Raw genomic sequence first — 27,017 nt, forward strand, 5'->3', positions numbered from 1 at the left:
TGTGTGTGTGTGTGTGTGTGTGTGTGTATTCGAGGACACCGCTTCACTCAACTTCAGCATTTATTCACAAGCAAAAAGACCACAGTGTTTTTCTTCTGTACTGCATGGGTGCCTGCATCAACTGGTCAAACTCAGAAAGCCAATGTGGGTTTACAAAAAAAACATCTACAAAGGAATTAGAACGTCCTTTTTCTCTTTTTTTTGTTGCTGTTGTTGGTTGATTACATTTTCTTTGCGTGGGGATTTCAGATCTCTGTGATGAAACATGGTTAGAAGGTGACGGACACCTACAGCGCTGGCCCTCAGCTGGCCCCCAACGCAACAACAGCGACTCATGACAAAGAGGAGCGGCGTGTGCAGGGCCTGTGCGGCGTTGAGCCGCCTCTTAGCGCCAACACAAGATGGAGCACCGAGCCTCCCTGGATCTTGTAGTCTGCAGCCGTCTTCTCATCATTCCTGAGAGTGAGAGGGCACAAGAAGGTTTAGAAAAAGGAATGGTTGAGAAACGGGAGTGTCTCACAAGCGACTACAGAGCGAGATAGTATGCCATGTAGGGGAACTCACATCTGTTTGCCGCTGTAGATGAGTCTCTGTTGCTGTGGGGGGATCCCTTCCTTCTCCTCCACCCTTTCTTTAATCCGCTCCACCTTCATTTACACAAAAAAAACAAGACATTTAGAAATGATGCGGTGCCTTCAGAGTCAAGGCACGCTATACGAGTTAGTGTGTTTTTAAATCTTACTAGACATTTGTATTTCACCTTGTCTGTGGGCTCTATGTCGATCTCTATTTCTTTTCCAGTGAGAGTCTGAAACAAAAATTTTAACATGATCACATCAACACCAGCTTTTAACACACACACACACACACACACACACAAAAGAAACAGACCATGTCTCTTTTTAATGAGGTTTGTATCTGTTAAACAAAATTCTGTGACCCATCAGATTTTGTGACCTATACTGCTAATGTTAAGGGGTGCCATTTGGTATATGTAGATAAGGATAACTCAGACAGCTAGGGATGCATATATGAATTTATTAATTATTGAATTCATCAATACAATAGTTTTTTTTTCTATTTATAGAGTCACGTTTATTGTTAGTTTAGAAAACATCACAAAATAGGAGGGAAAAAAATTCGTGACACAATTTACCAGAGCGACGTCGTCAAACGTCTTGTTTCGTCCGACCAAACACAAGATATTTAATTTACAAGAATAAATCTCCACAATGAAGGAGTTAGATTCAGAGAATGTTTGGCATTATGGTTAATAATCCTCCCGAAATGATTGATCCATTATCTTTCTGTCGATCAACAGTTAGTGTAAGAAGATGAATGGTCCCAGCGCTGGTAATAGCAGAAAGTTGTGGGCCAGTAGTAATAGCTGTAGGGCACTAACTTATCTCGTAGTGTATCCTCAAGCGTCACAGAATCTCAAGGGGCACACATTTTGTTATAACACCGGCCAAGGAGTTGGCTAACCTGCTTTCGTGATTGAATTTATGTTAGCAAGCTATCAAATAACATAGCTAGCTAGTGACTGGCGACAAGTACTGACGTTACCCAAAGAGCGGCACGTCAAGAGATAATTGAGCTAAAATCCAGGCCGACATACTAAGTTTTTAGCATAGAATGAGATTAGAATATAATAAATTACTGCCACCCCCCACCGGCCCAAAGATAAATTCGACCGGTCATTGGTGTTAGCGCGCTACCAAACAACAGCAGCTACGAGCCAGCGGAGAAGCTCGTGCGCTGATGAAACAATGGTCTTACCTTAACTTTGATCAGCATCTTGAATAACCAATATACTACAATTCAAAATGATATGAAATGTTTCGGTGTACTAACGAAAACACTTGATACACTGGCAAATTACAACCGACTTGTCTCAGGCTGACTTGAATTTACTTCCTGTGTACACAGCTAAGCCCTCCGGACGTGATGGCGTCGAACCACACGAAAAAATTGTTCCGCTCTCAGAAAAATCAAATCAGCCATTTCTAAACTCACAGCAGCTTTCATATGGACAGAAATATTTACATCCTTAACAGAAGAAAAAAAAAAAAAATATATATATATATATATATATATATATATATATATATATATATATATATATATATATATATGCAACATCAAGCTATAAAATCTCTCTCTCTCTCTCTCTCTCTCTATCGCAATTATAAATTATTATAAATTATTAAAAATATTACTCAAACGGGCCTAAAAGTATGAAAATATTCATGGAAAACAAAAGTAAATAGTGATTTTACATTCTTGGATCATTATAACTGATGCAGCAACATTTAAGCATTTTAATGTGTAGTTAGTCGAGTTGAAGCTAATTTTAACTGTTTTATAAACTGATCTTGGTTTTTTTATGTAAAATATGAATCTGAAGTAAATAACTACCAGTCAAAGTAAATACAGTAGAGTGAGCAGAAATAAAATACAAATAAATGACAATATTTGCCTCTGAAACCTTGCAAAGTGGAGGTATAAACTAAAATGAGTGCATAAATACATATGTTTTAGAATTGCTTGGGTACAATACTTGATCAAATTCACTTAGTTACATTCCACCTCTGCATTTAGGAATTGTCTAAATGAATACGCTACAATATAACTGAAATTGTGAGAACGCACAGAAACTCCCCAGTATAAGTAGACACTGACCAACCGTCGCCCTGCTCTCACACAGATGTTAATCATTCAGCTAATTTGACAGGAAGTCTACAAATGGTGTCAGTTCCACTGGGATTTGTATCATTCAGTCATGGCGACTCATCTCTACCTTGGTGTGATAATCCTGGCAGTTTTTGCAACAACTATTGCCAATGCAGGTAATTTTTGCATGTGGTAATGTCAACCTTCTGTAAGTTGTTCAGGTACTGAAACTGGAATCATAAGTGGTTTGTTTGCAGTGATCAAAGTTGTCTGTGCAAAAGACTTGATAAGAATCACATGGAAGATCAAAGCAGAGATGGTGCCGCATGCAGCGCGTCTCTTCCTTGGAACCTGCATGGCCTCAGATTTTGATGTCCTGCCCAGCGGAGAGGGTGAAGCAGAGTTCATCTACGGTTTTAATGACTGCAAATTCAAAAGACAGGTAATGCTAAAGCTCCATTCAACTAAAATTCCTCTCAGCCTCTCCAGTATCTCAATAAACTGTTTTTCTACAGATGAAAGGAAAAAATCTCTTCTATAGAAATGAGCTGACTTACCGGCCACAATCAAGGTCAAAACCGGCTGCCTACGTGTATCCCATCGAGTGCGTTTATAAAAGGTAGGTTTTTTTCATGAATCAAATTACACTTTTAAAGCATTTGAAATGTGAGCTGAGAAAATGCTCCCATTATATTTCAGACCCGCAGGATGGGTTCCACCTTTCCTGAACCCTGGCGCAAGTGTTTCTGAAGGCCGAGGCGGTCTAGTGTTTCACATGGCACTGCTCAATGGTGAGTTCTTACACTACCAAATACAACATTGGCTTACTCAAGGGGACACTCTAAGCCTTTTTTATTTTTTCACTACAGATCAATTGACACATGTATCAAAGACAAATGTTTTCACCCTGGGCTCCTTCATGCCAATATGGGCGGCAGTGGAGCAGAAGTCCCATCAACCCTTGCTGTTGCTCATGGAGGAATGCGTGGCGACCACTACACCTGAGCTGGTGTCTGGTAGCCAGGTTTACCCCATCATAAGCAATTATGGGTGGGTATTCATGCACTGATTTGTCTTTCTATTGACCATTTTCTAGATATAAAGTCTTATTGCTAGTCGGCAACACTTGAATTTCTTCAGGTGTCTTCTGGATAGCAAGAGGGGAAACTCTATGTTCCTCCCTCGCTACCAGTCGTCTGCAGTCACCCTTCTCCTGCAGGCCTTCCAGTTACGTTCTGGAAATGAGGTGAGAGGGGGAACTGCCATAAGGAATATTAAATGATGATTTTTATTTGTTTTTGACTGTCATGTGCTCCTCAGGTGTACATTCATTGTAAACTGGTTGCATGGGATCCCAAAGTTCTTGATGATGGCAAGAAAGCCTGCCATTACAAGAAGGAAAGTGAGAGGTAATGGTGGATTGGGAACAGTTAGACATTTTTGATTTGCTTTCTTGCTGAGTTCAAAGATGATACCAATGTCATGATGCATCTTGAGCCAGGAGGAGGTTGGCTTATCTCACATGAACATCAAACAATGCAACTAGAAGAAAGTTAAATAAACGTATCTCTTAAAAAAAAAAAAAAAAAAAAAAAAAAAAAAAAAAAAAACCCACCATACCTATCGTAGATTGTCAAATGATTGTAAATATTTCAGTGTACAAATATTTGTATTCTAACTTCTTGCAGAAGGTTTCCTTAAAAGAAATGCCAGTTAAACCCACCATGACCTGCTGAGTTTAAACCAGGCAATCAGAGGAGCTAATGTTAATGTATTGTATTTTTACCTGAACATTTGAACAATATTATGGTGTTTGTGCTTTATAAAATTGTATTAACATGGTGATGCAATGCTTATCTACAATTGCTCCTTTTCCAGCTGGGAACTGCTCGATGACCCGTCTAAGAGCTCTGTCTGTAGCTGCTGTGACTCAACCTGCAAGTCCCGCACCAAAAGAGGACTTGAATGGGGTATTGTGTGTGTGTGTGTGTGTGTGTGTGTGTGTGTGTGTGTGTGTGTGTGTGTGTGTGTGTGTGTGTGTGTGTGTGTGTGTGTGTGTGTGTGTGTGTGTGTGTGTGTGTGTGTGTGTGTGTGTGTGTGTGTGTGTGTGTGTGTGTGTGTGTGTGTGTGTGTGTGTGTGTGTGTGTGTGTGTGTGTGTGTGTGTGTGTGTGTGTGTGTGTGTGTGTGTGTGTGTGTGTGTGTGTAATTTTTCTTTCGTCCTCTCAGAAAGTCACGGCTTTAGTCAAGTTTCTGTGTTGGGACCCCTGATCATAATGGATCCATCTGACTCGAAGGCCAACAACGTGTCTCAGGTGTCTGTTGCTGCAGCTTACTCTCAAGTTTATGGTCTTTGTTCTGAAACTGGAGGTTTGGTTATAAACTAAATTTAAACCGGACTAAAGCTCTCAACTTGTTCTCAACAGGAGGCCCAGTCTAAGCTGACGGAAGACTCCATGATCGTGCTCGACTGAAGCAGATGACCTCCTGATTAATGTGACACTGGGACATCGGCTTTACCTGATCTCAACTTGAACCGTTTGCAGATTGTTGGAATTGTCAAATGCTGTACATCCATCTTAAACTCGCTATACAAATAAACAAAGTGTAAACTCAGAATCTATTGTGGGTTTTTTGGCTGTCATCACCACTCCAGGGAAATAGAATATAGGTATCCAGACTTAATATAAAGGTCACAAGCTTAAACATGTGACACTAGGGCCTGATGTCCATGTGGTAAATGTCATCCTGTAAACTTGTGTCTCCTTGTTTAACACTAGTATCCAACTATTGGTTAGCTGTTTCGAGGCAACTAACTTACAATAAGTCTCAGATTTTGGCCTTACAATTAAAGGGAGCCCCTGACTTATTGGTCTGAGGCTTGGCTGTCTCATTTACCATCAGTTATGTGATCTTCAGATCCATCTTTATAGGCCATGAGATTTAAAGGATCTAGCCCCTGATTTGGGACATGGCTAACCTGACAGGATACCTCCCATTTTTCCTCAAGCTCTTTAACTATTATGACATCAAATCTGATATAATACAATAAGGTTGCATTGCCACAGATCATGTATACAAAACAAAGTGATCCAACTCTATAATTGTCAGTCTGATTTATTTTTATTAAATCTTATTAAATGTAAAAGTAAAATCAGATTTTGGCCAGTTTAGCCTGCAGGGGTTTTCTTCCTCTGGCTGTTGCTGAGGCTCAATAATTACAGGCTGGATACTCAGCTACAATCACAAAGTGTGTATCTGCTAGCATGCTCGCCTGCCTGCAAGGATTTTCTTACAATATACATTGAAATTCTTTTAATGGGAGCTACGTAGTGGGCGGATCTATTTGTTTTCAACTCTGCTAGATAAACTAGTTCTCACACTGTTAACAGTGCGTGCCATCTGCAGCATGGTTGCAGGGATGGTGGTAAAGAAATAGTTTTAGGTTATTAGGCTACCTCCCTTCATGGCCGTGATACATATTTAAATATATGAAATGCGTCAACTTATATTGTCTTTTTTATGTGTAAAGAGAAAATATTTCCACAAAACGTGACTAATGCGGAGCTGATCAAGCTTTACCCGATCAAAATGAATCGGGTCTGTGTAATGTGCTGCGTTCCAAGCTGCAATCAGTCTGATGGCCTCTGCACCTGAGGCTGTTGACACACACCAGGTGAAAGAGGTTTTCTTAATGAAAAGTGCCCCGGTAACAAGGAGTTAAAAACCTCCTCAGTGTCAGAGGCAAGCATCCAGTCATGATGGCTTTCTTTTGGCAATGTGCACTTCTTTTGAGCATGGCTGCGGCCATGTCGGTATATGCAGGTAATATTGTAGCAAAATGGTGGACAAAGGTATGTGATTTTCATTAACAAAAGCTGTTTGAGTATTAACTTGAGTTCTTTGTGTTGTGTCTTCTTCCAGACATGAAGCTGGACTGCGGCCCAGATTTTGTGACGCTGGTGTGGACGGAGAACAGACCCCAGGCTGATCTCTCGCTCTTCCGTCTGGGTAACTGCTTCCCCACCAGCTTCTCGGCCACCCAGGCTGTTTTCAGCGTGGATGTCAATGATTGTAACTTCAGGAGAATTGTGCGTAAAACATATATATATATTTACCTACAAACTGAGTCCAGTGTATTTCCTGCATCTTGGTGACATTTGTCTCTCTCGTAGGTAACTGGGGATAATTTGATGTACACCAATGATCTGACCTATAGTTCCTCTGACTTCACTTACCCCGTTGCCTGTGCGTATGAGAGGTGGGTGTTCATACTACTTCAACAGTAGCGTGTTTGGTAAAATGGCAGCAGTTGCTTTACTCAATTGCTTATGTTTTGTGTTGCAGGCCTAATGACTGGTACCCTCTGATTTATGACCCAGTGTTCAGTACATACGGTCTAGGAGATCTAGTGTTCCACATTGGACTCATGAATGGTGGGTGTAAAGCATGACCTCACTGGAAATGGCAGCTCTCATGCTGACTCTTGTAATGTAATGACTCTTCTCCTATTTACTGCTGTAGGTGACTTCTCAGGCCCCGCAGAATCTACTACCTTTCCTCTGGGCTCCTTTATCCCAATCATGGCTAGCGTGTCGCAGATGACCCATCAGCCCTTGCTGCTGCTTCTTGAGGAATGCGTAGCAGCTACCACACCGGAGCTGCTCCCTGAAAGCACTTTGTACCCGATAATTGCCAATAAGGGGTAATCTTGTTTCACCAATATAGCATTTTGTTGTCCAGAAATGAGATGTAACCCTCTTTTCCATTCTCAACCACAGATGTCTTGTGGACAGTATGGTGTCGCGCTCACAATTCGAACAAAGGCAAAAATCATCGGAGATCCACCTATCTCTTCAAGCCTTTAGGTTTGGTCTTGGTGAACAGGTAACTATAATGTTGTTGTTGTGTTTTTTTTGTTTTTAAGATTCAGGGCTTTATTATGAAAACTGGAAGCTAACTATTCCTTGCAACCTCACCACTCAACAGGTGTTTACCCACTGTAAACTTGTGGCTTGGGATCCCAACGCTATGGACAACACCAAGAAGGCCTGCCATGTCAAAGAGCATGGGTAAAAATGTCGCTAAACTATTCACAATGTTTTCTGGGTTCAATCAGATTTGTATGATGGACTGCTTGAGAATAATTTTCTTCAATCCTCACCATCTCAGCTGGGAGCTGCTGGACAACTCTGCATACAGCAATCTCTGTGACTGCTGTGAATCTGACTGCAAGTCCAGGAGGACCAGGAGTACAGCATCAGGTATCTGTGCGACATCTGCTATATTAACACGTTTGATTTGTATTTAAACTTTTTTTTTATTTTTTTTTTTATTTTGAAACAGGGAAGCATGGTGTGGCACAAAATGCTGTCCTTGGGCCACTTACCATCACTGATGTCAATTCCTAAAGTATTTTCCAGTAAGTTTAATTTTACATTGCGCTATATATTTATCATTAACTACCTAACTTTGTTTGTGTGTTGTTGTGTTTTTTTTTTTTTTGTTTTTCCCCCCCCCCCCCCCCCAATAGGAATGGCTCAATCTTGTGCACTGGCTCCTTTTTTAATCTGAATTGGATTTTTATTGTGTTTTGTAAGCTTCTAAAAGCTTAATGCCTGTCTCTTTGCAGATCATAATGAAGCCATTAAAGATGTAACTATCTACTTGAAAGGTCTCTCATTATTAAGCTCAAGTGTGTAATCGTCTTTAAAGATGTATTGGGTTTTTAAACGGCTTGTTCTTGGTGAAACTGCTTGAAATGCACATCTGGTCAGCAACTTCATATACAGTGAATGATCTCGGGTTTTTTTTTTTTTAAGCAGGTCTCTTATGACTAAACTAGGTGTAAATTTCTGCTGAGATCTATTGAGGTTGTGTTGCTGTGTATTCACAACTCTTGGGACTGATCATAAAATATACAGGTGCATCTCAATGACTCAAAATATGAAAGTGAATTTATTTCAGAAATTAAAGTGAAACTCATTACACAAAGGGTGATGCATTTCACCCTTATGGCTTACAGTTAATGAAAATTCAGTACCAGAAAATTATAATGTATAAAATCAAAGATTTTTGATACAGAAATATTAGCCTGCTGAAAAGTATGCACTAAATACTTGGTCGGGGTTCCTTTTGCATGAATTGCTGCATCAATGCGGTGGGGCATGGAGATCAGCCTGTGGCACTGCTGAGGTGTTATGGAAGCCCTGGTTGCTTTAATAGAGGCCTTCAGTTCATCTGCATTGTCGGGTGAGTTTGCTGGCCAATCAAGCAGTGATACTGGGGTCATTAAACCAGGTACTGGTACTTTTGACAGTGTGGGCAGGTGCAGAGTCCTGCTGGAAAATGACATCAGCATCTCCGTAAAGCTTGTCAGCAGAGGGAAGCATGAAATGCTCTAAAATGTCCTGGTAGACGGCTGTGCTGACTTTGGACTTGATAAAACACAGTGGACCAGTAGATGACATGGCTCCCCAAATCATCACTGACTGTGGAAGCTTCACATCGGCTTTACCTGATCTCAACTTGAACTGTTTGCAGATTGTTCAAATGCTGTCATCACCACTGCAGGGAAATAAAATATAGGTATCCAGACTTAAAATAAGTCACATAAGCTTAAACATGGAACACTATGACCTGATGTCCATGTGGTAAATGCCGTCCTGTAAATTCATAACGTCTCCTTGTCGCTAGTATCCAACAATTGGTTGGCTGTTTCGAGGTTCCCAATAAACTTAAAATTTTGACCTTACAATTATAGGGAGCTCCTGAATTGTTAATCTGAGGCTCAACGCTCTCATTTACCCTTGGATATAATGTGGTCGTCAGACCCATCTTTATAGGCCACGAGATTTAGAGGATCTAGCCCCTGATTTGGGACACAGCTATCCTCTACAAATACCTTGTTTTTCCGCAAGCTCTATGAATTATGACATTTTTGATATAACACAGTAAGGCTGCATTGCCACAGATCATGTATACAAAACATGAAAGTGATCCAACTGTTAAAATTTTCAATCTAATTTATTTTGTATTGAATCTTATTCAAATCAAAACTAAATCAGATTTTTGCATCAGGAAAGCTCTCTTTGAACCTCAATATTGTGAGTTCTGCCTCCTTGAAGTCCTCTGCTGTTGAACTCATGCCAGCATCAACAGGCGCCCCGTAAAGATACCTTGCGATCAATTTCACAAGTTCACTGAAGCTGCTAAACTGCTGAGCATCAGATAGGAAGTGGTTGGTGGTGGTTACCATGGCAATGAGACAGGTTGTGGGCCTGTGCTGCTCTTCAGCAATGTCTTCACTTTCCGTGACTGGATGCGCTGGCCATTGGTCAGGTGACAGCTTTGGGAATGGGGGTCTATTGGCCTCACCAGTAAGGTCCTGCAGTCTTTTACCCCGGGTGAGATCATCTGCTGGGTTCTCTGACGTCTCCACATAGCGCCTGGCCTGGCTGCCGGTCAACTCCTGAATTTCAACGATGCGGGTTCCCACAAACACCTTAAAATGGCAGGAGTCTGACTGGATCCAGGCAAAGACAGTAGTGGAGTCAGTCCACATGAACACTCTGGATACCTCCAGCGTAAGCTCTCTACTTAGCAGGTTTGCAAGCTTAGTGCACAACTCCGGCCGCGGGATGGAAAGCTGAAGCTTGGGAGCCACGCTAGACTGAGCTGTCAGGAAGGCCCTTTCAACATGTCCCTCTGCATCTTCTGTGCACAGGTATCCCACACTGCCATATGCACGTTGTGATGCGTCACAGAAGATGTGCACCTCCTGCTTACTGGCTACATGGTCCAGGGCCGGGATCACATAGCACCGAGCCAGCCTGATGTTGTCCAGGTGCGCAGCTCATCTTCCCAGGCTTGCCATGCTGTGAGCAGATCTCCAGGCAGTAGAGTGTTGTCTCGCTCCTGCTTCTTCTCCCTAGCTGCTAAACGATCACTTTGGCCCTTGTAGTGAATGATGTGGGGAACCCTATAGGGTCGTATTGACTTGCCAATACTCTATAAATGATCCTCATGTTGGGAGGGGAGCACCTCATTATTCTTTGACTTGTAGCGCAGCGTGTCTGAGTGGCATAACCATTGCAGCCCCAGAGCAGGTTCCTGTGGGTCTATATTTGTGTGGTTTAGCAACTGTTCACTGCTCTTTGACCTAATTTCCTGAGGCAGGTGGCTGATGATATCTGAAGCGCTGCTTGCCCACTGTCGCAGCTTGAAAAGACCAGAGAAAGACCAGAGAAAGCACAACAGAGGTCAGTCTTCAGGCAGCAGTCTCACCTGGTGGAACATTCCTTGTATGTCACTGCTGATGGCAATGTTATGTTCTCTAAAATGCAACAAGACACCCAGAAGAGAGGCACCTAGGTTTGGCCCTGACAGTAGCAGCTCATTCAGGTTCTGGTCCCTACAGATGAAGGAACAGTTGAACACAACTCGGTTCTTCCCGTTGTGTGTCATCCTGTGGTGGGGAATGAACCAGGACTTCTTTCCCTGCTCCTGATTGGTTCTGCTGATATAGCCCGCCTTCTCTAGCTTCGTGATTTTGACTCTGTAAGCCTCTGCCTTGACTGGATCTCTGCTGAGATGCTTCTCGGTGCCACGCAGACTAGGAAGGCAAGCTTCAGGCCGTGCTGTGAGCGTGTGCATGTTACTCACAGGCAGCAGCGGTGTGGCATATCTCCACACTCCCTCTACCTCCGCTCTCGTTGTCTTCACGTGGAGAAGGTTCGTAGTCTCTTCAACTCTCCGGGACCTCATCACCAGCTTCTCGCTTCTGTATGGTAAGGTGTCCATGTTGCCAGAGCTTCTCGACCTGATTGAAGAGTTCAGCAGCCGGGGAGGTAGTGGCCAGGATGAGGTACTCCTGTTGGTGGCTACACTTGTTGGAGAGACTTAACTGGCCGTTGATATAGGGTGTAACGAGGTGTGGACAGTCTGAGCCTGTCAGGAGGAGCGGCTGAGCGTTAATGATGGGCTGCATGGAGATCCTCTTGAGGTGCTTATATCTATGCTGAAGTCCCTTCACTGGATAAGAGTGTTAAGCTAGCTCACCTGCAGTGAAGGCCCTCTCAATGGTGAATGTCTTTGTTTGCTGACCAGCTGGGGAGATCTTGAACGTCACTGCTGAGCCATGTAACATCCTTTGGCCTTGACTTACTGTTCTTAGAGTCAGACTCTCTGCAGTTCCCAAAAGTTGCAGCCTCTCCTGGATGAAGATTGTCCTCTCTGAACCATCGTCTAATGGCATACGTTTCCAGAGTGTGTTCACGATTTTCGAAGTAGCACCTTGCTGACCTTCAAGAGGACCTGGTTACAGTACGTCCATTGATGACTTCACATTTGCCCCAGTGACATGCACTGCAGCGGTCTTGTGGTCTGCAGACCGGAGGTTCACTTCATGCAAGGCCCCTTGGTGTTTTCCCTGGCATGTCTTACATAGGACTTTCAACTGACACTGTGCGGCCTGGTGGTGCCATCTTCAGCGCCAGTTGTTGGACTTCACCCATGCAGTCTTCTTGGTCAGTTGCTTAAAGTTCAAGCACTGGTCCAGGAAGTGTTGTGTAGTGAGGCAGTATGGGCAATAAGCTTAGGGCTTATCCGGGGCCTCTTGGGGGGCTCGGGCTTCAGTCGGACATGCCCAGAAGGCTGTGTCATGGGTGGCACCATGTAGCACAGCCATCTTCCTTGCGGCTTTCTTGTCTCTGTCCCAATCCTTCCTCGGCTTATCTCTGCCTTCTTGAATTACCAGCTCATACTCCAGCCACTCACCAAAGTCTATCAATGATGAGACTCTGTCCCTCTGAGGGTATGCAGCAGAAGGTGGCACGGAGATCCTGGGGCAGCTTAATCGTCAGCCGTGCAACGTAAGACCCGCACTGCAGCTTTATGCTCCCGTCTTCACCCAGTTGGTCTAACATTCCAACAAGACCTTGGACTCTCAGAGCGAACCTCCTGAATCCTGCTGTGTCCTCTGCTCAAAGGATGGGCTCCTCCATTAACTCTGCGATTTGCTATAGTGACAGCTGATGAGGCTGACCGTAGTGTTTGATCAGCGAGGCCATGGTGTCCGAGAAGGGGTACAGGGAGTTGCTGTATAAGTTCGCTATCAGGAGGGCCTCTTTGAACTTGAGGTGATCACAAAGCATCTCCTTTTATCCTCTTGAAGCTGCTGCAGCACAACTTTCACCGTGGGCACTGACATGACTGCTTGAGTACACAGGTGGTGCGGCTCCTATGTGACTGGGAGACCTCTCTATGAACTCTGGGCCCTCAAAAAAACACATCCTGTTATACCCTTTAAAACACTGGCCCTACATATATAATCAACAGAGAGAATAGACAGTGAAATTCTTTTAATAGGAGCTACTTGGTGGGCAGATCTATTTTTTTCAACTCTGCTAGATAAACTAGTTCTCACACTGTTAACAGTGCTTGCCACCTGCAGCATGGTTGCAGGGATGGTGGTAAAGAAAAATTGTTTCAGGTTATTTGGTTGCCTTGCTTCATGGCCGTGATACATATTTAAATATATATGTGAAATGCGTCACCTCATATTTTATTTTTTATGTGTAAAGAGAAAATATTTCCACAAAATGTGACACCTGCTAATGTGCAGCTGATCAACACGTTTCAGTAGAAATTGACAATTCACTCGTGCAATATCAATGAAACTGTTCAATATCAATATTTCCTTTGTGCAATAATGTAGATTCAACGGTTTGGTTATATTGTGCTTTTTAACAGTTTAATAATCTATCAAAGGTCTAGCTTGTTTTGTTTTTTACTGATGGTTCTTGTTATTGAGAACGAGAATTTGTTCATTGACAATTTACTATATTTACTTTTCATTTTATTTTGTATTCTTTTAAAAAAAAAAAAAAAGATTTGTTATATGTTTGAAGTAAATACATACATATGAAATCAAACGTAAGGATTGTCACTGTCTATTCATATTCATCAACATCAATCCCATTACTTTATGACTGTATGAGTATAATTGTTAAACCTGTGTAAGATAAGCATATCGTTTGTTTTTAGGGACGGCCGAATGGTGCATCACTTTAAATGTTTAAATGAAGCACCTTTCCTTATAGCATTTAGAGAATTCGAACAGCTCTTATTATAGCAGCCACTTAGAAACTTCCGGGCCTTTACACTTAGTTAGGAACCTTCCTATGAGAAAAAAGGACTATTCAATCGCAGCCTTGATTTCCAAGCTGCAATCAGTCTGATGGCCTCTGCACCTGAGGCTGTTGACACACACCAGGTGAAAGAGGTTTTCTTAATGAAAAGTGCCCCGGTAACAAGGAGTTAAAAACCTCCTCAGTGTCAGAGGCAAGCATCCAGTCATGATGGCTTTCTTTTGGCAATGTGCACTTCTTTTGAGCATGGCTGCGGCCATGTCGGTATATGCAGGTAATATTGTAGCAAAATGGTGGACAAAGGTATGTGATTTTCATTAACAAAAGCTGTTTGAGTATTAACTTGAGTTCTTTGTGTTGTGTCTTCTTCCAGACATGAAGCTGGACTGCGGCCCAGATTTTGTGACGCTGGTGTGGACGGAGAACAGACCCCAGGCTGATCTCTCGCTCTTCCGTCTGGGTAACTGCTTCCCCACCAGCTTCTCGGCCACCCAGGCTGTTTTCAGCGTGGATGTCAATGATTGTAACTTCAGGAGAATTGTGCGTAAAACATATATATATATTTACCTACAAACTGAGTCCAGTGTATTTCCTGCATCTTGGTGACATTTGTCTCTCTCGTAGGTAACTGGGGATAATTTGATGTACACCAATGATCTGACCTATAGTTCCTCTGACTTCACTTACCCCGTTGCCTGTGCGTATGAGAGGTGGGTGTTCATACTACTTCAACAGTAGCGTGTTTGGTAAAATGGCAGCAGTTGCTTTACTCAATTGCTTATGTTTTGTGTTGCAGGCCTAATGACTGGTACCCTCTGATTTATGACCCAGTGTTCAGTACATACGGTCTAGGAGATCTAGTGTTCCACATTGGACTCATGAATGGTGGGTGTAAAGCATGACCTCACTGGAAATGGCAGCTCTCATGCTGACTCTTGTAATGTAATGACTCTTCTCCTATTTACTGCTGTAGGTGACTTCTCAGGCCCCGCAGAATCTACTACCTTTCCTCTGGGCTCCTTTATCCCAATCATGGCTAGCGTGTCGCAGATGACCCATCAGCCCTTGCTGCTGCTTCTTGAGGAATGCGTAGCAGCTACCACACCGGAGCTGCTCCCTGAAAGCACTTTGTACCCGATAATTGCCAATAAGGGGTAATCTTGTTTCACCAATATAGCATTTTGTTGTCCAGAAATGAGATGTAACCCTCTTTTCCATTCTCAACCACAGATGTCTTGTGGACAGTATGGTGTCGCGCTCACAATTCGAACAAAGGCAAAAATCATCGGAGATCCACCTATCTCTTCAAGCCTTTAGGTTTGGTCTTGGTGAACAGGTAACTATAATGTTGTTGTTGTGTTTTTTTTGTTTTTAAGATTCAGGGCTTTATTATGAAAACTGGAAGCTAACTATTCCTTGCAACCTCACCACTCAACAGGTGTTTATCCACTGTAAACTTGTGGCTTGGGATCCCAACGCTATGGACAACACCAAGAAGGCCTGCCATGTCAAAGAGCATGGGTAAAAATGTCGCTAAACTATTCACAATGTTTTCTGGGTTCAATCAGATTTGTATGATGGACTGCTTGAGAATAATTTTCTTCAATCCTCACCATCTCAGCTGGGAGCTGCTGGACAACTCTGCATACAGCAATCTCTGTGACTGCTGTGAATCTGACTGCAAGTCCAGGAGGACCAGGAGTACAGCATCAGGTATCTGTGTGACATCTGCTATATTAACACGTTTGATTTGTATTTAAACTTTTTTTTTATTTTTTTTTTTATTTTGAAACAGGGAAGCATGGTGTGGCACAAAATGCTGTCCTTGGGCCACTTACCATCACTGATGTCAATTCCTAAAGTACTTTCCAGTAAGTTTAATTTTACATTGCATATACATTTATCCTTAACAACTACTTAACCTTTTTTTGTTTTGTTCTCCAACAGGAATGGATCCATCTTGCACACTGGCTCCTTCAATCTGAATTGGATGATTTTTATTGAGTTTGTAAGCTTAATGCCTGTCTCTTTGCAGTTCAGATCATAATGAAGCCATTAAAGATGTAACTATCTACCTGAAAGGTCTCCCATTATTGCGCTTCTGTGTGTAATTGTCTTTAGAGGTGTTTGTTTTATTTAAAAAAAAAAAAAAAAAAAAAGCTTGTTCTTGGTGAAATGCACATCTGGGCAGGAACTTGACATAAAAGAGCTTTAACGGTGGGATTTATTTTCAAGAAGCCTAAATATCAGAATATCTTTCTCCACATATTTGTTTGAAGCGCTGTCACTTGGAACATCCCTAATCACGGTCATGATAAAAATATTGACAGCATAATATACTGCGCCTTAATACACAGAAATGAATGACACTGCTGTATTTAACAGTGAATGATCTTGGCATTTACACTTTCTTCTAGCAGATCTCTTTCAAGGCTAAACTCAGTATTTTACTAGGGGGTTAAATATTTCTTTATACAAAACTAAGAAATTGTAACACGTTTTCAAATGGCTTGTTTTGTATTGCTGCACTATGGAAACTTGACTCTTAATACCCTGTCAAAACGGGTCCAACATCTACACTCCCTAAATAGCCAGCTGATCCTTGGTATGCAATTCAGTCTATTACCCCAGCACATGTTGAGCCAAGGATTAATAAACCTTTAAGGTTCTTGAACTCGGACTGTAGTTTAGATTAGGTCTACAAATAACCAGCATTCAAAAACTAATTGCAACTTTCTGTGCTGAACTGTTAAACATTTTTAAATTCTATAATTTTTTTATTCTTTTGAAACAACTTTGAAATTAAATTTTAAATGTAAACCATGTGTAATTACAGACTACCTTACACAAATGTCTGAAAACAAGGTGGCATACTTGTATACTGTCCATGATAGTTAAATTAGCCTTAGCAGACCTGTCATTGGCATGTTGAACCGAGACATTACGAATGGGGGGGGGGGGGGTCCACGTCACACGGCCAATCAGAACAGAGCACGAGATCTGCTACTCGCGCTGAGGCGGTACTTCTGAGCTGAAATATCTGAGGATAAAACTTCAACTAACTCACCTGAGCACATTAACAGGTAATTTTGGCAAGATAACAAAGACGAGTGTGCGGATATCCTCTAGCTAAAGTGTAATGAAAGTTGAGTCACTTTCTTATCGTCTGTCGGTAGCCAGCCAAAGTGAATTTTCCACAATTTAAGCTAACGTTAGCTAGCGTTAGCTTGCAAACACTTTGGTAGCCAATAGGCTCTTTTCACAGCAGCCATTTTGATGCGTCATTTCAGGGTAAACAGGTGTAAGTAATATTAATTATGGCCCTGTTCCATTAGGCTTGTCGGGATGGAATTGTGCATGCTGGCTCACTGGAATGGCTGTGACAATTAATTTAATCAATTACACCTGTGTTTGTTTACCTTGCTATGACATGTCAAAATGACTGCTGTGAAAAGTGGCTATAGTGTAACCTCTTAGCTTTGAGGATGAGTAACATTAACGTTAGCTAACTTTGTCTTCACGTTAGACAACTGTACCTGACTGTACTGGTGTGTGGGTGTGTGGAGGTCGTGTCTTTACAAAATACCCTAGCCTAATGCTAAAATGGTTAAGCTATTGCTAACTTATTGCATGAGTGTATGTCATGAATTTATATTGTGTTAACTTGTGATTATGGTAAAAAAAAAAAGCTAGTATTGTGAAGCCCTAATATCATAAAAAGACTTGATAATAAAATGTATCTACATACTGGTACATTACATGGCCAAAATATCATACTTGACAACTTTTGAACATGCCTTTTAAAAACCATGTGCATTCTTGCTCATATATTACCAATAGTTTCCACTAGTCTGGGGAGACTGGAGTGTTGAGATGTGGGGGTCTGACGTTGGGTACTGAGGTCTGGTTCCACTTTGTCCCAAAGGTGTTGTATGAGATGAGGTCAGGGCTCTGTACAGGCCAGTCAGGATCTTCCATACCAGACTGGGTAAACCATTTCTTTATAGGCCCGGCTTTGTGCAAGGGGATATTGTCATGTTGGAAAGGGTCTCAATACTAAATGAACATAAAAATGTGTGACCACATACTTATGGTCATATACTGTAATATTTCATGTTACATATTCACATTTGTGTATCATGTGTTTGCAGAGGAGGAACCCCACAGGACTAAAAATGGACTGGTTCCACTGTAACCAGTGCTTCACAAGGAGAGGGTCCAGGTTTGCTGTGTCCAGCTGTGGCCACATCTGCTGCGAAGGATGCATTCAATCTAGTGAGACGGTTATATCCACAAAGTCAATTTGCTTCCATTATTATTCAAAGTTACTGTGAGGAACTTTTAACTGGTTGTGAAACGGTCTCCTCATTACTACCGATGCCCCTATAATGATCTATAAGTAAACAAGACCATCAGCGATTGCTGGAAGCAAACACAGACAACATGCTGCTGGAGAGCCAGGCTGTATTCCTGGGCCTGCTGGAGGGAAGGGAGGCACGGGAGAACCAGAACCAGGACTGAGCAGGGCAGACTTCCAGACCCTGCTGCAATAAAATTTGAGGTTTTCTGAAGAGAACCTGGTGCTTAGAAACACTACCACTTTCATCCAAAAGGACCGCCAAAATGAGAGTTCCTTGTAGTAACTTTAATATCATTGCTCAAATTATTAGACAGTTGCCGGCTAGTTATGGTTCTTCTGATTATGTCTTTCCCCGCAGAGCAGTGCAGTGTGTGTGGGGCCAGCTGCAGTTTCTTGCCCATCACAGATGGGGTTTGTGAGTTTGACATCTCCACGGCAGGATACTGTCTGACCACCTTATTGTGCATAGCCAGCTTATTATATTTACACAAATATTTTTGTTTCAGATGAAGCCACAGGAAAAGGTGTTTTTCAAGGATCCCGTGAAGCTCATCCAGTCACGGCTGGAGCACATTTCACAGGTCTGTCTCTGCTGTGCAGCGGCCACCCAGGCTGCTACTCTGCTGTCATTGTAATTGCTATACAGGGACTTTAAATGTCAGAGCAGCCAGTCAATTAGTAACCGGTGAATGAGTCATTCAACGAGAGACTGCTTCAGTTAGAGGATATTTGACTAGATTAAAAGCATCCCAAATGGGCAGCATCATTTGGGAATCCCTGAGCTTTAATCCAAAAGCCAAAGTTGAATCACATGATGTTTTTATTTTCACTGAAAGAATACTTGATAGTGAGGTCTTCGTGCTCCTCAGATTGCACTTTTTCAGCGGACACAGACGGAGAGAGTCACGGCGCACTTCAAGCATAAGTCTGTTGAACTAGAACGGCGCCTGAAGGAAGTCACTGAGCAGGGTTACAGGTGATTTCCATATCTGTTGTTGTTCCTTTGTGGCCGTGTAAATAACCCCCTCCCCCGATTGCTACGCTATTCTTCCCACTTCTGTCATCATAAGGCAACTCTCTGAGCTGAAAAGAGAGAACGTCGATTTAAAAAAGCAGCTTTCAGAGCTGAAAAGAGAGACCGCTGATTTGAAAAAGCCACTTTCTCAGCGGAGGGTAAGTGCTCCGAAAGTCTAATATAGAAAAAGTTAATTTTCTCAAAAATGCCAACGTTTAGGTAATAAGTTACATATTCAATTTACCTTGCACACTTTGTGTTTGCCACAGGTTTCTCCAGGACAGTTTCATACAAATGGGTAAAACCAAATTTCCCTTTCAGAACGACCCAGTTTAATCACAAACTTTCCAGTATTAAAACTTTTAACTTATTGTCTCATATTTAGAAGTCAACGGATGTCCCTCCCTGTGGCTGTCACCTCTCCAGGTAAACCCTGTGCTTCAAGTTGAATTGTTAAAGTTAATGTTTTTGGTGTTGGCGGTCCATTTCCAATGTTATGCTTCAAGTTGATGAACGTGTGCATGTTCTCTTTTTATCAGTGACCCCTCGTTCAAGAACCATGAGGTACGTACTCCATGCTCTGATGGATTTCATTCTGTATTTGCAACATCGTTGTGTATCGACACTTAATGAAAGGATTGCTTTCTATGCTCAAACATGTTGTCTGTGTCTCAGTTACTTTGGCTCAGCAGAGTCTCAAGGGTTGGCCAGAGACAGAGGTCCCAGTCTGTCCTCCATCACAGTAAGTCTCAGAGTTACATTGTAATGTTTTGTAGACCCAGTGGAAATAAATAAAACATACTGAAGAAAATACATCTGTTCTTAGATTATTGTGCAACTCTTAAAGACCCTTGTCGACATAATAACAGTGTGACATACAAAATATGTAATCAACTAAAAAGCTTTTACCGAAGCGTTTCATGAGCTCTGTCTTGCTCAGCGAACGGAGTTTGTTCTGTTAAAGAAATGCTATCTCCATGACAACTCCATCCACTGATGAAGAATATGAAATGAGGTTGAAACCTCAGGGAGGGGCTAGTAAGTAAGAGCAACTTGCAGGTTAAAAAAACACGTAGGAAAATTATTTAGTAAATAGTTTCAGAGTTTTTGTAAGACATGTTTTGAATCTGCTCAAGACAAAACAGAAGTGACGTGTGCAGTTTAGTTTTCATAAATATGAATCACTGCTAATTTTGACACTGAAGAGGTTGAAAATTCATATGCTTATGATGAATTATATTCTCATAATTATGAGCCTGGTGCCCAAGAGACCAGTATTGGCAAGAAATCGTTCAAGATCAAGAGTGTTTTTGTCAGACTACAATGTCTGTGGTCAAAAATAGATTTTTACACTCATTACACATTTATATCCGGGTCCTCATTAGTACTAGTCAAATATTCAACTATGAACTTTAAATTTGTACTCCTATTGTTTTTGTCAGACACCTGGATCAGCGACCTCTATTTCGAGCCACAGTTCTCTTCATGAATACGTACAAAGTGAGTATTGTTGCAAAGACACTTTAGTAGCTCGACCAGAGGTTCTGTGATTAAACTGGATAAGTTATGCATATTCTATCTTTAATCAAGATCTTTTCACCTGTTTTAAATAGGAACACCCACATCCTTTAGCACTCCTACAAGGTAAGAAATGCTTTCCAAATAACGTGCCATGAAAAAATCATGATGGGAAATTGTTCTCATGCAATCGCTGAGTCAGTCTATTTGTGTCATCCTCAGAACTCAGCGTCAGACACCTAATGTTTTCCCGTTCCAGTTTATGAATGGATTATCAATACATTCACCCAGACATTAATGAAATGGCCCCTAACCATTGTATCAGTTAAGGAGTGTGTAGCCATATGTTTGTTTGTTTAATTTGTCTTAACCCATTAACATTTGGCACCAATGATTCAACAATGTCTTCAACATTGTTGAGTACAAGTACTTCAAATCGTTACGTTTACATGGCTGTTGTACTGTTGTTACCGTGTGGTTCCTCTGTTGATGAATGTATCTGCCAATTGTGTTATTGATCACTGGTTGACTAACGGCCCTCCATTTTTGGCAATACATTTTTTTAGCAACAATTTATATTACCACCGTTTCTGCAGAGAATTTACATATAATGAAAAAATAAATCTGATCTGTCAGAATCAGTCGCAGTCATTACAGTGCACACACACAAAAACATTGCTTACACACATGATTAGAAAGGCAAATCCTTTACTGGTTTCCAGTGACACAATTGTGCAAATAAAGGATTTTTTTTTTTTCATACATGGAAGACATCGGCAAAGGAAGACACAAAGCATCATGGACATTTCCTCACAGCATGACACTTGCATTAACTTTTCATTACTAAAAGAATGACAGAACACAGCGATGAACACTGCTTTATCAACATTCTGCTCTAACGTTTATCCAGACTTTCCTAATGAACTGAACTCCGACTCCATTTAAAGCCCACTTCGCCCCTCCTAAGTCTACTAAGATGTACTTTAAAATGTGGGGGTTTCTGAACGGATGACCTGAATGTGTAATGTTTGTGCTACAATTCATAATTTGAGTTATTAGAAATGTATGTTTTCTTTGGATTCAAACTATTTGCTACTTATACAGTACATGGACCCCACCATCCGTTATTTCGTCTAGTTTTTCTAGATTATAAACCATCAAGTCACACTCTATAGCTATTGAGACAAAATAGATGTACAAATACTGACTGAATTATGAGTGCAAACCAGAATTGAAGTTGGCAATTCTGACATCTGTATGCCGTTGGTGTGAATGCTGCTCACTTGGTACCATTATCCTAGTAAATCAAGTCTTACAGCAGAGCGTCTAAAGGAGAATCTGGGAATGTGTTTCAGAAATATGCTTTAGAGACATTTAGACAATTAGATGGACCATGTTGTTTTCAAAGGCATGATAATAGGTTTCAGTGTTAAGGGATCAAAAATGACAGTTATGTTAGGAACTAATGTTTTGTAAAATAATTGGATTTAATGAATATGACAGCAGGCTCTAAAACCAAAGTGCAGGATGTCAATTTAAAGTGTACATGTCCAGTGTGCTTTTCATGACAAGGAATTATTGGCTGTAAAGGAATGATTACACACAGTGATCAGTCAACAAATTCATCAACAGAGACATCTTTCTGGAACAGTTACTTGTCTGCTTTAGTCAGGTACTACGAGTACAACCTGTTTAACTTATACTGCTACAATAGCATACTAAAAATTCTGTAGTAGAGATATCTAACAAACATAATAAGCTCAAAAAAACAAACCAGTGTACAAGTTACTGTCCTATTTACAGCAACACGGGCAGCACAATTATAATTCAAGTCCAAAATATATATTAGGATAAGCAGGAAATGCAGCATATGTATAAAAAACAAACCTTTTTTGGGCTTGTGCTGGAAGACCGGATGTTACAAACCTGCGAAATTAAAGCAATTTAAACCAAAGTAACAACTATGCTCGTTGGTGCAAAGGATGCGAGCAGCACTTCACCAACCTAAAGAAATGTTCTTGAGTCTGGTTCCAGGGTCTTAATCAGCAACAATCAGTTTTTGTTCAGTACCCCCAACATCCTGACCCCCAACATCCTGACCTGCAAACCAATCTCGCACTTGCTGGTAGCTCATTTTAGATTTCTTGCATAGAGAGTCAAGGTCTCTTTCATTTAGTGAGCCTGTTGCAAGGTAATACGTCATCAGAGGCTGGATATCAGGGAAATCTGCACTTGTTGCATTTGCTTGAGACTTTCGTTTGCGCCCCCCGGCCCGGGTAGACGTCCCAGAGCTTCCGTTAGTCAAACCACTGCTGCTTTGCTGGGCTGCAAGTTCTGCCAAGAACTGGTCACGGACCCCCTTCACCCAGCGCAGCTGGCCATTTTTAACGGCATACCGCGTGTCCCCAAACCACTGAATAACATCTGCCCGGGGTAAATTTGTAAGCTTAACAAGTTCAGTGTAATCTTCACTCTTAGGCCACTGGCAGCGTAAGAAGTGCTGCTTCAACACGTCCAGCTGCTCCTTGGTCTTTCTTGGTCGCCCAGCCGGAGTGAGGGCAGGGGATGTGGATGTGGATGAGGGAGCCTTTGAGACTCGCAACGGTGTTTGTGAGGGACAGGCTTTGGCTGAGTGGGCTGACTTCTTTGATGTGCTGATGTTGTTTGAAAGCGGTTTATTAGGCGAGGCAGTCGGTGGTGGGCTGCCAGAGGGGGAAGAGCAGGGAGAGGTTTTTAATACACCCGATGGTTCCTGTTGAACATCTGGCTCAATCTTGCAGGTCTTGGTCAGCTGCAAGGGCAGCTCTTCACTTTGTTCCTCGTCTTTCAAACTGTCCCCGTCACCAGAAAGCTCCTCCATTCCGTCATACCCTTCAGCCTCAAGGACCCTGTCCCCGAATGCTTCCAAGCTGTTGGACAAAAAGGTCTGGAAGAAATGTGAATTTCTAATCCCATTGCTACGGGCTGCCTCCTGGCCCTTTACCCCGTTTAGCTGACTGGTCTTTTGTGTAATAAGTGGGAGAGGTTGGATTTGTTGTTCTTGTTTACCTCCAGTGTGTTGCGAGTAGTTCTGGGCTGCAGCGAGGCTCCCTCGGCCCACCCTAAGCTGGTACCGGCTGTCACTGAACCACTTGCGAATGTCGTTACGACTCAGCCCGGTTTCTTCCTGCAAACGTCTGAGCTCTGCCTCCGCAGGCCAGTTCTCCCTCAGAAAGCTCTTTCGAAGGGCAGCGAGCTGAGGTTTAGACTTTTTGTAGCGCCCGTGGCGGTGCTGTCGTGAAGGCGACTCCGAAAGGTCAAGGGAGACATCGGCCGCTGTGCTTGCTGGCGTTTCCGCTGGTGGGCGGTAGAAGTATGAATCCTGAGGGGGTGGGAGGGTGGAGCTGAAACACGGGGCAGTGGGTTTGGCTGGTTTATAGGAATCCGGTGACTCGCACTTAAGTTTCTTCTTTGGGGGGCTGGAGGGAACACCCTCTACCTGGTTGTTATCCTTATCCTCAATTACCAATTCCTCACTACTTCCACTCTTGCTCTTCGTTTCGGCTTCTTCGTTGGTTTCAGTAACATCATCAGAAAGCTCAGGCACTGCAAGCTTTCGCCGTGTCTCCTCTATCTCCTCTGAGGACCAGCTGATACCGTATTTAATTCTCTGCACCATAAACCACACCTTAACTTTGTCCAGTGGCAAGGCACATACCCGAGCCAGGGTGCTAACCTCGCGAGACGATGGGTATGGAAATAAGTTAAAAGCTTGGGTCAGCTCTGAGATCGTGTCAAGTTCACGGGTTTGATCTGACTGCGTCCATACCAACTTCAGTCCCTCTGATACTAGAGGCAGACACACAACAGAGTTGTGGTTGGTGGTGAAACTAGCCACGCCACTCACGTTGCTGTCAGCTGAGTGGCGCAAATCCTTGGAGGAGCGTTTAGCGTCGAGTTTGCCTTCACATTCTGTCTTTGTTACTTTTCCCTCAAAATGCCCCTTCATGCCCATAAGTAGTCCGTTTCTGCCATTGTGTTCACTGTAGGTCGCCATCTGGGGTATCAAAATAGGCTCTTTCACCTAGAAAAGAAAAAAAACAACAACACAGATTTAGTTGCTGTTTTCCTACTTGTCTCAGCTGCGAAACAGTTTTCACTTCACTGATAAGATCCCCGCCGAGTACAGCCAAGAGTACAAACTATGATGTTAAAAGAACTTTCAGTTCTCATTCAAAGTCAATTATCTGACAGCTGTTTCCCCTCCCCCACCCCATACTTCGCACTCCTTATTCTGAACTCCCAGTGAAACTAGTCGTATACTCTGTCCAGACTGGGTTCCCCTCCCCCCAGAGTGTGGTGACTGACTTTTGTTTTGTGTGAGTGGGGGGATCGGTCGCAAAGGGTGGGTGCGCGGGGAATGGGGATCCATGAGAAATCCATCACGGTCTACTTTCTCACCCTTTCCCAGTCCGGCTTTGTTCCACGCCCAGATCCTCAGTCCCTAAAGATGAGTGTAGCCTCTTCACAAAGGCAGATACCACAAGAGAGACCTGTGGAAGGAGAAAATGAGTCGCATTAGTCACCCTCAAGTCCAAGTCTAGGCCCTCTAAGCCCTTAACTAAAAGTAATTTTGTGCTTTAGCAACAGGTGTTAAGACAACACATCAACCCATCACAGGTCTAGTAGTTATAAGGCTAAATACAAGGATTTTACTCCCATTGCAGTTATTACATTACTATATTAATATGCCATTTGTGGCTACTTATTGAACAGTGTCTTTCAAGTAGCCCACTCTTCACTTAGGAGACTTTATTTGGGACAGCAGAAGAGACATTGCACATTTAAGTAAGGTTAGGAAACGATTATGGTCTCTTGGGCCACGCTAGAAATGATTAAGTGTCCCAAAAACATTAGCAAACAATTATGAAACAAGAGTATTAGTCATTCGTGACACACTAAACCCACGGGATGAGATCATGCGGTGACGTCTGATGTGTTACTTCAATGCACTGTACGAGTTAATACGCTGTATTTTTTGTTTTAGTGGGACAAAAAGCTATAAAAGTTGCTTTCGGAGCCAACCACAATAGCAGCCCAGTGTCCCCGACCCGACCCCCCCCTTTATGGCGTACTAACTAAAACGCTTCACACTGCACAGGCGCACTTCACCGCCAGACACGCTTCAGTGAAACATAAAAATAAACTTACCAAAACGCTGCTTAAACCCGTTATCCCCGAAGGTCCGTTAAAAGCGTGAAGAAAACAAAGGGAAACCGGGAGTAACCCCTCCGCCACTCCGCCTTTTATGGCCGAAGTTTAGAGGAAGAGCACGGAAACAATACCGTCCGTCTGTCGGTTTGACCCTTGTCTTATTTATCGAGCGCCTCGACGGATTACGTCGGGATACAAAGATGCGAGGCGACCAAGTTTGTCGCCTTTTCGAAGGAGTTCAGTCGTCGGCTTAGTCCTTTCCCCGCGTATGGAACAAATATCTCAATCCGCGAGATTCAGGTCGGAATCTGAGTCGCCGTTACTTCGCCCTCCTCGGTCCATCCGTTGTTGCTTTTGTTCTTTAACTGAGAAGTGTTTTCGCCGTCCGGTCAGATCGAGGCGAGGCGGAGCCGAGGACCAGGAAGCCCACAAGGCCCAACCGACTCTCCCACACAGTGACGGCGGGGTGGGTGTGCCAGTCTGGGAGAGCAGGCCGTGGATTGGCGGGAGGAGGCGCCTGTATAATAAATCCGAGGGCAGTGGGCTAAACATGTTTCACGTCACCCACCCACCAGTCCCCACCACACCAGGCCCACAAACACCTCTTAGGATTTCAAACGAGAACCATTGTCTTGTTAAATTGAAACACTGCTTTGATACAACTCCTACTGGCCTAACGCAAAGCAGAAAACAACATTTCTAATTTACTTACAGGAACTTTCCTTCTAGCCTCCCCGAAGACCATATTTATAAAACTTCTAATCGGTCCAGCGAGGACACTGTGTTTTCTGGAAATGTGACAATTTTAGCAAAACGGGAGAAATTACGTGAAATATCTCAAACATTAACACATCATGGTATTTCATAGACTGATACTACTACTTTTGAGCCAACACCTAACTAAACAAAGATGATGGTATTCAAGTTGAGATACAACTTTCAGAAAACTGAACCGTGAATTCAATATTTAAGTCAATCAATAAAATATGCAAAAAAACAAACAAAAACGTATCTGAGCTTTGGGATTTGACCTCTTCATCTCTATAATCATGACTATGGGCCTGTACCAATTCCTGAAATATCGCCTAAATGAAGACCCGGAGCGGTTCA

At 42.6% G+C, this 27,017-nt stretch overlaps 6 protein-coding genes across 10 annotated transcripts; 4 read left to right on the forward strand and 2 right to left on the reverse strand.

Moving 5' to 3' along the window:
- Window positions 1-47: 47 nt before the first annotated feature.
- Window positions 48-1,933, reverse strand: nedd8l (NEDD8 ubiquitin like modifier, like). The gene is made up of 4 exons (XM_068737714.1): window positions 1,780-1,933; window positions 761-808; window positions 565-647; window positions 48-456 (listed from the first exon to the last, which is right to left on the reverse strand). The coding sequence occupies exons 1-4, from the start codon at window positions 1,795-1,797 to the stop codon at window positions 333-335; spliced, it is 273 nt and encodes a 90-aa protein (XP_068593815.1). The 5' UTR covers window positions 1,798-1,933; the 3' UTR covers window positions 48-332.
- A 763-nt stretch (window positions 1,934-2,696) lies between these two features.
- LOC137892890 (zona pellucida sperm-binding protein 3-like) lies at window positions 2,697-5,290 on the forward strand. 2 transcript variants are annotated; one of them, XM_068738299.1, is made up of 10 exons: window positions 2,699-2,849; window positions 2,931-3,115; window positions 3,189-3,292; window positions 3,373-3,464; window positions 3,543-3,723; window positions 3,814-3,919; window positions 3,994-4,082; window positions 4,552-4,643; window positions 4,901-4,986; window positions 5,098-5,290. In XM_068738299.1, exons 1-10 carry the CDS (start codon window positions 2,783-2,785, stop codon window positions 5,143-5,145), a joined length of 1,050 nt encoding a protein of 349 aa, XP_068594400.1. In that variant the 5' UTR covers window positions 2,699-2,782; the 3' UTR covers window positions 5,146-5,290. The 2 variants fall into 2 exon arrangements, with proteins under 2 accessions (XP_068594401.1, XP_068594400.1); XM_068738300.1 differs by lacking the exon at window positions 3,814-3,919 and having other exon boundaries at window positions 2,697-2,849.
- Window positions 5,291-6,414: 1,124 nt separating this feature from the next.
- On the forward strand, window positions 6,415-8,337 carry LOC137892680 (zona pellucida sperm-binding protein 3-like). 2 transcript variants are annotated; one of them, XM_068738003.1, is made up of 10 exons: window positions 6,415-6,496; window positions 6,596-6,762; window positions 6,847-6,932; window positions 7,019-7,107; window positions 7,196-7,376; window positions 7,453-7,558; window positions 7,661-7,743; window positions 7,844-7,935; window positions 8,018-8,093; window positions 8,205-8,337. In XM_068738003.1, exons 1-9 carry the CDS (start codon window positions 6,430-6,432, stop codon window positions 8,080-8,082), a joined length of 936 nt encoding a protein of 311 aa, XP_068594104.1. In that variant the 5' UTR covers window positions 6,415-6,429; the 3' UTR covers window positions 8,083-8,093; window positions 8,205-8,337. The 2 variants fall into 2 exon arrangements, with proteins under 2 accessions (XP_068594104.1, XP_068594105.1); XM_068738004.1 differs by having other exon boundaries at window positions 8,304-8,337.
- Window positions 8,338-14,013: 5,676 nt separating this feature from the next.
- LOC137892679 (zona pellucida sperm-binding protein 3-like) lies at window positions 14,014-15,895 on the forward strand. The gene is made up of 10 exons (XM_068738002.1): window positions 14,014-14,095; window positions 14,195-14,361; window positions 14,446-14,531; window positions 14,618-14,706; window positions 14,795-14,975; window positions 15,052-15,157; window positions 15,260-15,342; window positions 15,443-15,534; window positions 15,617-15,692; window positions 15,769-15,895. Exons 1-9 carry the CDS (start codon window positions 14,029-14,031, stop codon window positions 15,679-15,681), a joined length of 936 nt encoding a protein of 311 aa, XP_068594103.1. The 5' UTR covers window positions 14,014-14,028; the 3' UTR covers window positions 15,682-15,692; window positions 15,769-15,895.
- Window positions 15,896-16,822: 927 nt separating this feature from the next.
- LOC137865907 (RING finger protein 212B-like) lies at window positions 16,823-21,188 on the forward strand. Of its 2 annotated transcripts, XM_068701476.1 has the most exons (14): window positions 16,842-16,904; window positions 17,747-17,809; window positions 17,973-18,096; window positions 18,540-18,592; window positions 18,688-18,762; window positions 19,051-19,157; window positions 19,252-19,354; window positions 19,466-19,494; window positions 19,582-19,622; window positions 19,736-19,760; window positions 19,872-19,938; window positions 20,639-20,696; window positions 20,810-20,840; window positions 20,937-21,188. In XM_068701476.1, the coding sequence occupies exons 2-14, from the start codon at window positions 17,759-17,761 to the stop codon at window positions 21,010-21,012; spliced, it is 840 nt and encodes a 279-aa protein (XP_068557577.1). In that variant the 5' UTR covers window positions 16,842-16,904; window positions 17,747-17,758; the 3' UTR covers window positions 21,013-21,188. The 2 variants fall into 2 exon arrangements, with proteins under 2 accessions (XP_068557578.1, XP_068557577.1); XM_068701477.1 differs by lacking the exon at window positions 17,747-17,809 and having other exon boundaries at window positions 16,823-16,904.
- A 217-nt stretch (window positions 21,189-21,405) lies between these two features.
- On the reverse strand, window positions 21,406-26,330 carry homeza (homeobox and leucine zipper encoding a). 2 transcript variants are annotated; one of them, XM_068701475.1, is made up of 3 exons: window positions 25,905-26,330; window positions 25,155-25,246; window positions 21,406-24,777 (listed from the first exon to the last, which is right to left on the reverse strand). In XM_068701475.1, exon 3 carries the CDS (start codon window positions 24,748-24,750, stop codon window positions 22,753-22,755), a length of 1,998 nt encoding a protein of 665 aa, XP_068557576.1. In that variant the 5' UTR covers window positions 24,751-24,777; window positions 25,155-25,246; window positions 25,905-26,330; the 3' UTR covers window positions 21,406-22,752. The 2 variants fall into 2 exon arrangements, with proteins under 2 accessions (XP_068557576.1, XP_068557575.1); XM_068701474.1 differs by having other exon boundaries at window positions 25,062-25,246.
- Between the last annotated feature and the right edge of the window lie 687 nt (window positions 26,331-27,017).

Source organism: Cebidichthys violaceus, unplaced genomic scaffold (genome assembly GCF_023349555.1).
Source record: "Cebidichthys violaceus isolate CVI_PGR_0920_01 unplaced genomic scaffold, fCebVio1.0.p SCAF_8, whole genome shotgun sequence".
NCBI lineage: Eukaryota > Metazoa > Chordata > Actinopteri > Perciformes > Stichaeidae > Cebidichthys > Cebidichthys violaceus.